At 33.9% G+C, this 16673-nt stretch overlaps 1 protein-coding gene across 1 annotated transcript; it reads right to left on the reverse strand.

Annotated features, from left to right (window-relative positions):
* Positions 1–479: 479 nt before the first annotated feature.
* Positions 480–14601, reverse strand: LOC128211926 (putative cytochrome P450 CYP13A10). The gene is made up of 11 exons (XM_052917069.1): positions 14504–14601; positions 11095–11191; positions 9949–10098; positions 9183–9308; positions 8651–8739; positions 8238–8389; positions 7453–7583; positions 6626–6757; positions 6147–6385; positions 5426–5569; positions 480–2586 (listed from the first exon to the last, which is right to left on the reverse strand). The coding sequence occupies exons 1-11, from the start codon at positions 14557–14559 to the stop codon at positions 2346–2348; spliced, it is 1557 nt and encodes a 518-aa protein (XP_052773029.1). The 5' UTR covers positions 14560–14601; the 3' UTR covers positions 480–2345.
* Between the last annotated feature and the right edge of the window lie 2072 nt (positions 14602–16673).

Here is a 16673-nt window from a genome sequence, read left to right on the forward strand (position 1 = left end):
AGAGAAATTGTTAACAGAGTTTTATAAACTTATTAACAGAGCCTAGCTGATTGTTTTAGTGTAAGATCGCAATTTAATTAACGAGTGAAAACCAAAAGCTATATTTCACCGTTATCCGTTAAAAAATAGCGCATAATGGTTTCCCACTTTATGGTGTGTATATTTAGCATGTGAAAGTTACTTGATTAATACATACACATACACCGACACTACTTTTAAATTGACTGGGAATTACGATGGAGACAAACCCAGTTAATTTCGAACTGGAAAAATACGCGAAAATTGCGGAAGATACATGTGTCGTAAGCGATGTGATGGATCAGTAATTAAGATTCATTGAGTTGTACTCGACAATATCCATAGTTTTTGGCACATTTCTTTTGTATCCTTATAATGGCGTCAAGTCCCTTTAAGACCTATGATAAAACAGATTGACTTATATTTACATGTGTTTCAAACAACAACAACAACAGCAGGGGTATGTTCATATTTCCTTTAATAAGCAATAAATAAATATCACAGATACTTTGATAAAATGGTCATATATTACATATTAAGGTATCCTTTGTACAATAATTTGTCAATACATCAAGCCATGAACAAATATGTTATTTTTGGGTTCCGAGCGACCACATATAATTTAATGTTAATAAAAGGGGTATCGCATGCTGATCATATACATATACATGTATAATAAACGTCCGAAAACCCTTACTTAGTAACAATATGGCAGAGTGAATTTATCATCTTTAATTCAACGAAAAGCTTGTATTGTACATAAGATACCTTTAAGGGACTGGCTCATGCTTTGTAAAATGCACTATTTTAATGACGAAATAAAGTGTGGCAATCATTAGGATTATTAAAACGAGATATTGACTTGTCCCTTTAAAAAAAGGGTTGGAATATGCTTAAATATTCTCTTTAAAGTCCATGATTTTGAACAGAATTAGTAACGCTTTAAGGTTGAATTCGTTTTTTGTCAGTTTTCCATTTTTTATCTTGAATGTACCGGCGTAGTTTCTCTCTCTCTACTAAAACCAGTTTTTAAGTTGTATACTTAAATTGCATTTTTTAGCAATTCCGGTATCAAAAAGTAAAATAATTATAATAGTATTGTTTTTAGATGCACTACCGTAAAAAGAAAGAGTTTGGTCCAAACACACAAGCGAGTCCCTACAAACAAAGTCGGGTCATTACATTTTTAAACATTTCTAACGTGTGATGCAGGTTTAAAACCAATAGTTTTAGAAATATTGTCACAAAAATCAAACTCACAATAATATACATACTAAGCAAATATGAACGACAAAATAAAATATTGAAGTACTGGAAAATAAATAAGCTGCATGTTAATCTCTGTACAATTGATGACATGAAACAAATGGTATGTGATTGGGATGAAGTTAAGAAAGATAGCATTTCTTTCTTGAAAACATGATTAACAACTCATGAAATGTATTGCACAAATAGCCCGTGTATAAGTGTTAGTATGAATGACGTCAACGCCAGATGTACACTTTTTGCTAAGCTTTAAAAACATGAAAAAATCAATCCAATAACAACACCAAATATTGGCTTACTTAAAAGTTTTCCCGAACAACTTTATTAAATTCTTTCCGTGTAAGCCGCAACGTTTCACCAACATTCGCCACAATTTAAAGGCAATCATGTTAAAAATTTGAAAAATACAACCTTTGCGACGAAAAAGTATGAATTATCACAAATATACAAAAATAAATTTTGAAATCTGCCAAATTCAACTCGTACAACAAGTTCAGAAATGACATTTTGAGTTATTGTCTTAGATCAAAGTTATGTATTAAAACACATTTTGTGCGAATCGGTACAGTTAATGTACTTCCATTCAAAACACAGAACTTGACGTTTCTTTTTGAGACAACATCTTTAAGAAAGTGTTTTATTTAGCCTTTTCTACTAAGGTTTATAAAAGTTGCCTTTAAGCTCAGCTGCAAAGGTTGCCGATGTGACAGGGTCCATTTAAATAACAAGTTGATTGATTAAATCATTTTAAAGATTCATTTTTCTTTTCCTTCAAGTTTTATGTAAAAACGGATATCATTTATGAGAACAAAGTAACTTCTAAGATGAATGAATCTATAAATAAGCATGAAAGCATGGCACCAACAAATTCAAAACTCCATATTCAGGGTATAGACCAATTTGAAGGGTGAAGAACAAATCTCCAAAAACGATGTATCAGGAGTTTGTTACTAGGTCAATTGCGCCCTATACAAATAAATAAAATATATCGCGTTTTTGGAAAATAGTTCATCACAAATAGTCAATGTTTGAATGGTCCTTAGATATTTTCTGTAGTTCTTTTAAATCCGATGTATCAACCGTATCTGTACGCCATCTTGTGGAAATATTGTAGCCCCTTCAACAATTTTTAACTTCGGTCCCAAATTCTCGCCGGGAAGCACAGTAAACCTTCTCAAAAGTCTCACAATGGTCATTTTACCCTCCAACTGAGCAAGCCGAAGCCCCACGCAAGCCCGAGGGCCGCTCCCGAACGGCATCCATGCCATTGGATGACGTTTCGATCGGTTTTCTGCTGTAAACCTGAAAATATAAATGTTACGCTCATTTAATATTGCAGTGAAACCTAGCAGGGGCCAAAACGTGTTACGTATATTTTGATATATTTGATTAATTACAAAGATGTGTGTTCATGATAGGAAAGAAATTGAAACTATTGCATCTTAAAGAGACTATTTAATGGTTTGTAAAATGCACCTTTTATAAAAACAACAACAACATTTCACTAAGAAATAAAGAGTGGCAAATCATAAGAAGTGTTAAAACTAAGTTACTGATGGCTAGAACCCAAAAACAAATGTTATATGCCCAAACATTGTCTTTAAAGTCCACGATTTTGAAAGGCATTACTACCGCGATTCAGCGAAGGGTGTTGTGTGATTGGTTTATTGACATTATCACGTGATGCTACCAATGTTTAAATGTTAAAATATCCGTCAGCTTATCCATTACCATGTTTAACTTATTTGACTTAAATCATCAAAACAGCATGTGATTTGTGGGAAAATATAGATCGCTTTTTAACTGTGCAGTTTGTGGCCACGTAGCTATTAATTCAAATAAGCGTTTGCATCTGTTTGTTTGTTTTTATCATCAAAGTTAAATGATTCAAATATGATAAAGCATTTGAATTTTAAAAAAATGGCATCAAACTATAGTGTGTCTCTTAAAAGTGTTATCAAAATCACGCTCAAAACGTTTGTGAATATGGAATCAGTAACTTGATGAACAGGAATAAACAAACAAGACTATATGTCTCATAAGTTCTGTAGAACTCAACACAATTGAAAACATTAAGGTGATAACTCGGGTACAACTACACACAGGGGCTGTCACCACTGAGCTGACAGTGGAACTAGTTTGACCAAGAACATAATTATATTACATTGTCGAGTATTGTTGCATGTTGTTACTGAAGAGGTGAACTAGTATTAACCCTACTAACAACACAAACATGATCATTCGGATACAGATAGATGGCGTGGCTGTCACCTCTATAATGGCTGCGCTAAAATAGCTTTACCAAGAATATACATTATCAAATTTATTACTTATTTTAGATTTGACATTTGACCATATTGGTGAACAATATATTAGCACTACGTATGTACATTATATTGGAGCAGCTGAAACTACTAACAGACAAACACGTCATTGTCCCTTCGGCTTTTACCTTCTAACATAATAGTATCGCATTCTTGTGTATTGTCGCTATAGCTGTTTCGGGTTCCGTCTGACTTTTCTTTCATACAACGGGAATAATACAGATTTAAAAAGCTTTTTCAATATCCTTTTAATATATTTAAAGTGAGAATTTCGCATGTCTTTTATAAGCGTCACAATGATACGGCATTTACGATCTAGTTTACATTTCATTCGTCGTGATTTGAAATGACAATTACATGCTAATGCCGTCCTTCAAATTTGGAAGCGAAGCCGTTTGAAAAAGCAATGGAACATTATCACATTTGCTTTCAAAAAGAAAAATAACAATACACTGAAATCATTTTTCTTCGGTGTTAATTTCTGAAATACCAATATTATTACTGCTGTTTTGTCATTTTACAAAATTACAGTTTATTCATAGGATAATTTGTTGATTTTATACACTTCAGATAGATATTTAGCCACCCCACATCGCTGAAAATCTTTAAGGATTAGTTAATTCCATTTCACACTGTAAATTAAACTGCCCTATTATGACACCGAGGCAAAATACAAACTGGAATTTTTCTTTTAGGTCGACACGGATATTTTGAGGTCAGTATTCTTTGTATATTGTTATTAGCAATTATGGATGAATTTCTGTCTTTCAAATCCAAACCACTGTGGGGGATTTACACTCATTGTAAATTGTTCGTGAAAAGAATTACATATTTTACAGACATTAAAAAAATGATAAACGATTCGAAACCCATTGTATGAAATCAATCATTAGTAGAAGACAGATCAAATATTTAAATAAAACGATATTAAACCCGTTCTTGAATGCCCAATTGTTGTGCCTTTCAAGATTATCGGCTATTCAGGATTAAAGTCTATCTCCTCGCTCTATTAACCCCTTGAAAATAAATATCACTTTTTCACCCCAGGTTGCATAAAATTGGTTTATCAATTTTTGTGTGAAATGAAACGAGTGCAGTAAAAGACATCCAACGGGTGCTTATTTGTATGCTTTGCTTATCATTAGATTAACAATACATGAATAATACATTTGAACGATACCACAGAGACATTTCGCTTAGAAAACACACACAGTGTGCTCTTGTTTGATTTGATAGAAATAACCCTATGCCGAACTCGGCACGAAGAAGAACATAAACAATTTACATAACTCACTGGCTTACCGTAAGGCGGTTGTAAACTCAATATAGAATTAGAAGGCGTTAAACCAGTATTGCGCTAAGCCCCCGCTATATAAAAAGACACTCTCATTTTATTACTCAAAGTTTAGGCATAAGCCTTTAGGCAGCAAAAATGAGCTTTCCCTGTCATGCATCAGAGATCATTTGTATTTTTATTAAGTTTACTTTTTGATACCGAAATTGCAGGGAAAAAACAATTTAACTATAAAAAAACGGTTTGTAGTGGGGAGCGAGCCCAGGACGGTACAGTGAAGAAAAAAACACACACAAAAACTAACATATCTCAAAGATAATAGTTAAGCATATGTCAACATTTGTTGATGGGTTCAAGCCGTCGGTATCTTAGTTTTGACACTCCAAATGATTTCCCACACTTTATTTTGTATCTAAAAAAATCCGTAAAAAGTGCATTTAACAAACCACGACAGAGTCCACTGAAGAATAAGTTCATTTTCCAACAACCTTCTATAAAAAGCCATGTAGGCTACCAAGCTTACCTTAATGGGTCAAAAGTATTCGGATCTTCTCCCCATTCGTTTTTGTCGTAATGCAGGTCCCAAACGTTGGCTTGTATGACCATACCAGGTTCTATGTTGTAGTCACGGACCTTTGTAGAACGCATACATTGTCTGGCTATCACACTGAAACACACCAAACGAATGGATGAATATAGCGTTATAACATGAGTACTCTAAAATGATTTGAATGGGAATATGTTAGTGTTTTAGATACGTTTCTTTCAAAAGGGATAGGGTGCTGCTAAAAAGATACATAATACTAATGAAAAGGGACAGAGTGCTGAGAACAAAACGGGTACATTGTATCGGGCTGTGAAGAACACTTCAGTATGATCAATTTGATCACAAAAATGTTAATTAAATCTGTTTACTTGAAGGAGTTTAAGGTTTCAACTGCTAGATACATTAAGTTGTCATTAATTTAGAATTATGGAAATATTTGCATATCTAAACCATTTAATTCCATGAAGGTAAAAGGATACTACTGTTGGTCTCACAAAGAAAGAATGGATTCGGGGGAAAGGGGATAGGTCATGAAGATATATGTACTTCTTTTGAAAAGGAATTCTAACAAGTTTTAAACTTTTCATCCAACCTTTATTTGGATGATTTGATGTCAGTCACGATTCACAAGTCATTAAAAAGAACAAATTGTTGGATTTTAATAAAATGATATTAAATTTCTTTAAACTCCACTTACGTGCTAGCTAATGGGTATTTTCTCAACGTCTCGCACCAGACCATATCCAAATATTCCATTTTCATCACGTTATCATATTCTACAACATCGTCATCATAAGGGAAGTATTTGTCAACCTCATCTTGAAGAACACACTGGACCTTTGGGTTGCGCGCCATCTCGTACATAACGTAAGCGAGGAATGTACTTGTTGTTTCATAACCAGACAGCAGAAAGAGAAGACACATAGACCCCAACTCCTGTAAATAACATAAAAACACTTGCTGTAAACATAAAAGCTGGTGCTGATAAGGATAAACCTCTGAGCAACAGTCCTAAACCATGCAATCTGCAAAAGTGATTACTGATTCAATAGGTTGGATCAATGTCAGGCTAATTATCCGAATCTCCATGTTTTGAATGCATGTACCAAGTATGACAAATGAAGATTTTATTACTTTGAACATGAACATCATGAAAGGGAGGGTGGAGATTCGCACCTGTGACGAGAGAAATCTGTGTTTTGCGATGGTTTTGGGGTTGTCTTCTTGGTCAGAAAGTTCTTCCATATCGGATCGCCCTGGATCGTACTCGGAATTCAGGAAGAGTTCCAAAAGATCATGGGAGTCTTTCTGAAAATTGAAAAGGTCAACATTGTAATTGAATAATGTCACTTACCAAAGGTCTATTCATCTTTTGCTTTAATTGAGTCTGCTTATTAAAAAAGAAAGTTCAAGGAACCTGTTATTTGATATTCCGGTAATTGTTGCATGGGAACAACAAATGAAATGTGCAAATATTTCACGGCGATTGGAAAAGCGTGGGTTAAAGAAAAGCTCAGCGTTGCCTCCTACACCGAAATGGAAATTTCTTGAATGTCATAAGTGAATCATTTTGATCGATGCTGTCCAGTAGGAAAACGCGGGTGTTCCTATGCTAATGATAATTAACAATTCCTACGCAAAACTAGTATTCTATGCTTTGGCATTTCAAACTAAGCAGGAGACCTGGTATGATATGAGCTACATTAAATATTATCTAAGCTTAACACTTATAGATCAGGCACTTCTATTTCTAGTTCTAAATGTATTAAGTGAATGCTTCCTGTGAATATTAATCGGCATCAATAACGTTTCTAGAAATCTCTGTAAACATAGGCATCCCCGTATCCATGAAAGGCTTAATATAGATTGAATCATGATTTTTTTTAATAGAAGCGCTGTTTCTATATTCGTCTAAGAACGCTTTATGGCTCCTGGTGCACTATATCATTTTACGACACCTATTGTAAGTAATCTGACACTCGTACAAGTTATGTGTGACTTACAGCAGTTGCTTTCTTTCTGCCGTTGATAATACTCTGCAGCTCGTTTTCCAACCATATGACGGGGTTGAACTTTAGCTTGCCCAGTAGGTAGTATATTGATATCCAGAGCCGATGAAGGGTTGGGAATATAACTGAAATAAACCGTAGAAATTATATAACCTTGTACCTTTGGGGGAGTCGTAGTAATAACATAAGACTCTGTGTCCATGGTCATAAGCGTCTCAAAGTAAGACTCAAGACTCTGTGAATTTGTAAGCGCCCGGCCCCAATATCACAAGTTTTGTATGTTTTTATTATTTTTATAAACGTATTTTCTTATAAAATGTGTTGATAAAACATTTTGTCAAAATTTCGAAGAAAACTATTGCAGAGCTAAAATTGTACTTGAGAAATAGTAAAAAACAACAACATTAAATTGTACTCAATTATATAATATGTTGTAGATTTGTTCATTGAAATCAACATATTCTATTAGAAATTGGGCCTTTTAAGGGGTAAAAACATGTATTTTTTCATTTTTGAAGTTGTATGGTAAAATAAGTTTGAGATTGCGGTTTGGCTTAAGTATTTTTGTGATATTTGAGCCCGGTGTTTCAAACTCAGACACAAGACATTATTGAATATGCGCCCAGGTCTACAATCTGGCTTCTGGGCTAGCATCCGTAGTTTTAAATACATTTTGATGCAGTTGATTTTAATTTATATATCGTTAAGTATTTTATATCATAGTAAACCACATTTTAAAATTATATTGACACAACACGAAGGTGTTTCAAATTACTTACATCCAAACAAGAACAGAATCGGCCTCTTTGTTGTGTCATTGATGACTCCACGACAGTTTTGCAAATATTCGTCATTTGGTTTCTGTATTGACTCGGCGTTCAACCCAAAACCGCATTTTGCAATGGTGTCGAATGTTAGTCTTTGAAGAACACTGGAAAAAGGAAGTAACTTATGTGTTAGATATTTTACAATGAATCATCCGGTCTACAAAGCATCACTAATTTTGAATTCCTTGAAAAATATAAATTTAGACTAAATACTTTTTTTATTGCCATTTGATTTTGTTATTTGATCTGCGGTTTATTGGTGTGCTTGTTTTGACAAAACAAGTATGTTTTATATTTGGAATTAAGTCAGTCCTCAGTGAATGTATATACAACAAACAATTTTAATAAAAACAGTGCACACTTACTCATAAATGTCGAATTCTGTTTTAGCTTCGCATTGCTTTTCCAAAACGTCCAGGAATTTGTCTATTTGTTTATTTATCATTGGTGACATCTAAAAAGAAAAGTAAATATTTCAATTCAAGAATACTTCAGTTCCAATTCAGTACCATTAGAGTTTAAAGGTAAAAAAAAAATCTATATTCAATTTATAACTCCCTGAATGCAATATTCCTAAATATATATATTCAAGTTAATCTGATGATTAACAACAAGGTTGTTATATGGTTAAAAAAGTTTGTGCTATTGAAATCAGTTCGCTCCAAAAGATAACAGGTACTTTGTGGCAGCCACCTGTCCTTGGCAGTTGGGCGGGCTTCCAGGAACACCTTTTTTACCAAAGCTTTGACAAAACAATAAATATAATATATGACCGCAAAACGGATTTAACCTGCCTCGATGCCGGATTTCGGCATAGTTCTGAGCCCACATGCTGTCAACATTGTTTTTTTTTATAGATAAGCGCAAAAAGAGGGCAAAACTTCCCTCTCACCCTACCATTCGCATCTTGCCCGTGTTGAAAGCCGGATTCGCGATGCTCCTCAGCCGCCTCCAACGCTCGCCGTGGGCAAAAAACATGTGTACTTCCTCGTCCTTATCCGGGTCGACTTGCACCGGAAATATCTGGAAACATTGTTTAAAGTTGTGTTATGGAGGCGGGTGTAAATATTTACAAGAAGAAAAATAACAATCAAGCCAAAGGGCAAAACAAAATAAAATGTACAAGCATGCGCTTATTATTTATCAGACGGTTTATCTAGTGATGATGAAAGAACAAAAAAATCCAATCATGAAAATTGGATTTGAGTAGGAGGCATTCAGACCCCAAGCAAGGCATAGAGGTTCGTACTCTTTTATTGTACAAATTTTCAGGAAACACAAATGTTATAATAAATGTTATACTGATGTTATAAAGCAATTTGAAATTGAAAGCTCTAAATTTTGATTTCATGATTAATCCTGTCCTTAATTTCTTGCAACATATTAAGTCTCTTGTGACAGGCTTAAGCTTTACGCACTAATTTTGTTTTGAGTATTATTTGTGTAGTTACGCTTATTTGTACGATAATCGCGATAAATTAATTTTTATTCAGCAAAATTTCGATTAAGAAGGATATTGTCTTTTTGAACTGAGGTGCTTAAGCTTGTTATGCTTAAGAAGTTTGGAGAAATTGGGGCCATAAATTCATCACCCCTGTTATACGACAATAACTTTAATGATCTAACATATTTTTTGTGTTTGTTCTTAGCTCCCTTTGCTTACTTTTCTCGCATGAAAGGACTTGAACTGCTTGACGAAAACCTCACTCAAGATGTCCTTGTCTGATGTAACCAGGACAGGACTTGGTCCCTCAAAGTACCCGTACGTCTTTCCATAAAGGTCTGCCCATTTTCTGTATTGTTGAAACATCGGCTGCAAAAAACACACACACAAAAACGATGTAAACACAGTTTAACCTTTTTTGTATTTCAGGGAATGTCAGGATCGATTATCAGTTCCGGTTTAGTGACAGATGATGTATATAAAGGAATGTATCCTTCCCCTTTGAAATAAATGTTGATTCATCAGTTTAGTTAACAATTAATATATCCCAGGCGTGCAGTGAACTTAGAGGTGTAAACGAAATGACAAACGAGCGTTTGTGATTGAAGGCTTAGGAAGTTGATTAAGCAGTCCATATCACAAGTAAGAAAAAAACCGGCCCGTCCTTAACCACAACGGTTATTTTATGAATGCTCACAATTGGAGTGAGTAGACCATCATGATTCACTCTGTTCCACCGGATAAGATTATGAATGAATAAACGTATCATGAATAAAATAACAGTCGTTTAAGGTCATTAGTTGCTTGGTTAGTGTAGATTGAAGCATGCTTAATCAATGTGAGACTCTTGTCTTATCATTCCGCAGATATATACCTAGTCTGCACGCAAAAATAATAAAATTGAATACTTCAAAACCGCAGTCCATCAAATCGTTTCTTGTTTGCAATGTATCTTAATGTATTTAATAATCGCCGTAATGAAATAACGATACAATCGAAGCTCTATGGTTCGAAATCGCTTGGCTCGATTTCCTCGTTGGCTCGAATTAGATGTAAGGGCCGTGTTTTTACTCTGTGTAAGCATTCCCGCTTGGCTCGATACTCGCGAGGCTCGAAGTATTTTGGCCGGTCCCTGGGATATCGAGCCAAGGTATTTCGACTATATAAAGCGTAAACTCAAGGAAATCTAACTCTTAATGAATTCAAGAAAATAAATATCTTTGGCTACTAGTTTAACAAATTCAAATAATAAGTTAACAATAGATTTACATAGCAAATAATGTGGTGATGCTTAATACGTTTTACTTTAACTGTAGTATGGTAAACATGTCAAATTTAAAAAAAAAAAAAAAAAAAAATACTTACTGTACGCCAAAATGTTAGCAAATTTCCAAATAAGAAATTTGGTGCCGGGCCTGGAATGCCAAGTTTTTTAAAAGCGGCCATCTGTTTTCTTCTTTGGCTGAAAGTACAACAGATACTGGTCATGGGAAGTGTTAAATATTGTTATTTTGTTAATTAATTTTGCGTTGATTTCCTTCCTGCAAGAGTTCACTGGATTAAAGATAAAACAATCCTATGCCTTACCCAGAGTAAAAAGCTTTTATAATATAATTTTAGCAGCGCTAAAATGTTTAAATAATGGTCAAATATTTGGACCCATAAATAGACATATTGCTGTTAAAAATACTTTTATCCATTTCGTTCATTGTATCTCATTTACCGTGAAGTTTTGCAGAGAAAAGCAAATATTTTATAAGCAATATTGTAGATGAAACAGTGTTTAAACAATTGACAATACCCTCCAATTCCTTTATCACATCACGGCGCGTGTTACCTGGTTTGATTTGCGTCATATAGGGGAAAAGAATTTGCCACAATACGCGGTTATACAACGGAATCTCTGATATCAAACAAAGGGGAATTCATGTTTAAAGTGCCGTTCGATTTATTATGATATCGGTTTATATAGATTAATATTGGCGTGTGCGGGGCTCGGAAATGCATCACCCTTTGTAATGGAACATTTTTATCAATTAACTCACAGGATCTCCACCCACACCTAAAATCGTCGCCGCGTGAAATCAATTCTTTGAAATATTAAAATGATTTTACCGCTGAATAACTACCTTCCATCAAGCAGTTTCTACGGTCCCAACGTGCATAAATATGCGACCTTGAAATATATTCAGGAAGAAAGCATGTTCCATCGCCAGCAATGGTCCCTTGATGGTTTAATTAAGACTTACCACGCGAATGCATTAGCTAGTGTAAATGTAGTTTAGCGACAGAGGTCTGGAGGTTAACGATAATCTGGTTTTAGTTGCTTTTGAAATTATTTTAAAGAAATAAATATATTGTGCTGTCCTTTGTGTTATGGTAAGGTTTCTGCTACATTAAGTAACACACAATTAAAAGAGGTATTTACTGCCCAACACAACCCACACAAACATAAATTACGTCTTAGCCAGTTGTAACGTTATTCATTACTTGTTTTACCGAATGAAAATAAGAACCAACTAAGTAGATTCATACTGTTTTAGACGGCCATTAACACAAAGATAATCCCCGTGTCTGCACTCGATATAATTACCACGACAAATTTTAGGATGGCGAACTAATCCCCAACAGTTGTCTCGCTACTGTTTTATATTTTAAGAAATAATCTTGTCTCAAATACAGTCGAACCCGGTTGGCTCGAACTCACAGGGAAAGGTATTCGAGCCAAGCAGGAATTTATACCTGCAGTAGAAAGGTATCGGTCTTTAACATACAACTCGAGCCATCAAGAAAATCGAGCCAAGCGATTTCGAGCGAACGGGGTTCTACTGTATAAGGGTAAGTATAAGCGACAAGCAACGTAAAAGGTCCATTTCATATATAGGTTCATCTGTCTGGATTATGTTCATATTCATTCATACTCAAATGTTCAGTTTGAACAGAGTGTCCAGTAATTAGTCGTAATTTACGAGTCATCATCCTAGTTTTCGCCTTAACCAATTTCTAGAAAGGGATAGATAACCTGTACATTTGATTCATTTGCAACAAATTTGTGAATTCATCATTCAGTGTGTTTTATACTTACAACTATCAATCACTTTACTCGTCAACCAAGCCGCATTGGTATAGTTATATTCATTATATAATTGTATGAAATGTTCGATAAATAATGTATCTGCAAACTATCAACATACGATTGAAACAGTTGCAAGGTAGGAAAAAACAATAGCATGATGTATGGAAGAGATGTACCGATTAATGGGAATGATAGATATGTATTAATCATTCAACAATCTAGATTCTATCATAACGTCTGTGCGGTATTGCGTATTCAATTTTCAGCCTTGAACACTCGATATAACGTGACCTAATGAATTTAGAAACGTTGTACACACAACGTGACGTAACGTGATGAATTTAGAAACGTTGTACACACAACGTGACGTAACGTGATGAATTTAGAAACGTTGCTTTTGAACACAGGACGTTACGTGTGACCTGATAAATTTAGAAAATTTGGCTATGAACACTCAACGTAACGTGACCTGTTCAATTTAGAAACGTTGGCTATGAACACGCAACGTAAAGATTTATTTTAGGCAGTAACTATTGAATTGAATTGAATTAAACTAAATGAATACCTAAGCTCTAACTGCAGTGTTCACTCACCACATGTAAGTTCAATATATAGAAATATCTCTTCGTTTCGTTTTTATTTAAAGGGATTCGTTCACAGATAACATGTTGGCAAATATGAACATAATAATTATGATGAAATTGACTCATTTCACTAAAATTTAAGAACATATATCCAGCAGGAACTTGTCAATACTCGTTGAACAGAATTTTATAAATTCAAGCTAAAAATTATTCAATTTTCAATAGCTAAACTTACGATTTTCAGTCAAAAAAAGCATTTTTAGTCATAATTTTAGTAAAAAAATAACAATAGCCCTCTGAACATTTGAAGATCTTTTATAAAAAATCAAATAATTTGATCACACGACGTTATTTGTTTCTATGACTGGTACTTTAAATAAATCGTGAACGAGTCCCTTTAATGGTTATATCCGAGGGAATCATGTCCTCATAACCGCACAGCACAGTGCAACAGCTTTTGAGCGTCCTTGAAAAAAGACGTCTACAATACATGAATAGGTAACATATTTGTTGTTATTTCATTTCGCATCATTTGAATAAATAAAATGATTTATTATACCATGTGTTAAGACATTATTACTCTTTTCCCCCAACATAACTATCTAGATTTGTATTACATTTTGTTGTGCAACTTTTCATTTATTTTAAATCTATTGTATGCAAAAAATGTCTTAAGAAAATATGACCCAATATATAACAATATTTGAAATGGTATACTTATGGTATACTAAGTATCATTTAAAATTGCATTCAGTTTTCCGACCATAGAGTGGTCATTTTAGAACATTGTTTTGGAAGATCCTAGATATCACACAAAAGCACCAGCACTCGAATTCTTGATCTAAATTGATATTTAGCATGAATATACTATGCCAATTTAGTTACAGAAATGTTTTTTTCAGGCACTGTTCAACAGAGTGATATTATTAAATGCAGATTTTTATATTGCCACATTCACATCATTTTAAATAAAATATTTTGCAATATACTAAGAAGAAAAATAAACCAAAAATCTGGTAAAATATGATGTTACATTTCCAGAATAAAAGACATTTAATAAAGATATAAAAAGTTTATTAAACGAAGGCATAAATCATAAGAAAAATATTCTTACCAGAAGAATATAACGCTTAAAAGTCCAAGAGTAGCTAGCAAGATAAATGTCCACATTGTTAATAGTGTGTGTTAGTAATAGTAGGTATCAGATCTCAGAATAGTATGAGTTTGATTCCCATCAGCACGGAACTATTATAGTTTTTTGTATTCCAGCACTTTGAGTACTTGTCCAATGGCGTGGCTGTTCACATTATCACGTGACTTCATTGACAATTTTTCATAGTAGCAGTAGTAGTAAAACGCGTGTGTGGATAAATCGGATACTTAACTATTTGATAAATTAGAAAGCCATGCAACACTTTACATAACGTTGTGGGGATGGTTTTGTTTTTCAGTAGGATGTTTATAGCTGTTACTTTTTTTGCGCTAGACTGTCTGTGCGGTATGGAATACGTGGTTCAAGACTGGTGCGATTTGTGCTGGAAATGATTATCATAATGCTATTGAAGTTATGAATGAAATTAACGACATGGAGTCATTTGAGTATATCGCAAATGATATCCATTTTCTTCTTCATAATGGAGCTGAGATTATCCTGAAGGGAGGTGATATACAATATAAGAAAATGTGCAGAATAATGGTTGTCGTGACAGGAAAGATTAAGATTAAATAAACGATAAAGACATTGTGTGTCCTTCGAGGTATTGAAGATTATCATAATGTGTTTCCTTAAATAAAGTTTGACCTGAAATCTAGAGCAATCACTTGTATTTTGATATTTAGTAATTGTCATGAAACTAAATTACTTGTCGATCCGGTATATAAATCATAGATTTTTCTTTATGCAGTGTTTAATGCTTAAGTCTTCGTATATGCATTCAGTTAATGATGGGAGGAATATTTATGATTTACATCCATTTTTTTCGATTATTATTGTGATTACTTTCTGGGTTTTCATAGATCATTATGAATAGCATTCTTAAGATGATATATTTCATTTCAAACAGTTCTGATTGTATATTTACGAAACATAATATGTTTACCCTGGTATTGATCATTTCATTTATTGCTGTTATGATAGGGTTATTTAATTGTGATCATTTTCCGCTATATTATCTAGACGTAGAAGAAATTGGAAATTTGTGCAATAATGATAAGCGTTTTTTGTCAAACAAATATGTAGTTAAACATTGAAGCTATTGATTTAAGATGGATCCGGTTTATATTGTTATACCCAATGATGTCATTTTAAAGGCATGTCCCGGATAAGCTCATAAAACAAATCTCCTTCTGAGATATCCTATCAAAGACAAGTGTTTTTTTTTAAACAAATCTGTGTTCAGATAAGTCTGGATTGCGATAAAGGGAACTAACTCCGTCCTCAACATGTCGAGCAAGCTTAAGTCCCTTTTATATAATCAAGTTAAGCTTACTTGTATAATGTGTGTACTTTTTTTTATCTTTTTAAATAGTTTTGAAACTTTTAAACGATTTTTGTGATAAAGTATGTTTTGTAATGAAAAATCAAGTATAAACAAGTAATGTTTTTTGATGAAATAAGATACTTAAAACTGGTACGCTTAAGATGTTTTGAGAATATTGACGCCAGGCTCAAAGTTCACCAATCTCTGTCTATGACCTTTATTTCGTTCCATAATCATACACTGAGGGGGGAAACGAAAGGTTCTAAGTGACACGAAATAAAGAGGTACATATAGAGGTATCTATAACCTGTTCGCTAGGCCTTGATATTGATCATGATAAATATCACGAAGGTACCGACAATAGTATGCTACATAAGACCTAATAACATTCATCTGGCTAATTGTGAATATCAGGGGCGAATCCAGGATTTTAGGCTCGAGGGGGCGTATCTTAGGGGTGTAACCGTTTGACTTGCGCCCCTCCCTCAGAACTATTAACTCGGTTTAAAGTATATAAACAATATATGGGCCATTTTGGGCGTATTTTATTACGTTTGTTCTCCGATATCGATATAAAAAGTAAATTTGGTCAATTTCGTGTTTTTATTGTTTGTTGTTGTTGTTGTTGTTGTTTTTGTTTTGTTGGGGGTTTGGATGGGGTTGGGTGCGAGCCGGGTCCTAATGTGCATAATAATGACATGTTTTTACCATGGCCAGATGAAGAAGAATGCAGGAATCTACAGAGATCCAGTTGTCATACACCAGCCATAATCGTTCAGCCACTATCGATACAGTTTTTCTTGT

The sequence above is a fragment of the Mya arenaria genome, chromosome 12 (assembly GCF_026914265.1).
Source record: "Mya arenaria isolate MELC-2E11 chromosome 12, ASM2691426v1".
Taxonomy (NCBI): domain Eukaryota; kingdom Metazoa; phylum Mollusca; class Bivalvia; order Myida; family Myidae; genus Mya; species Mya arenaria.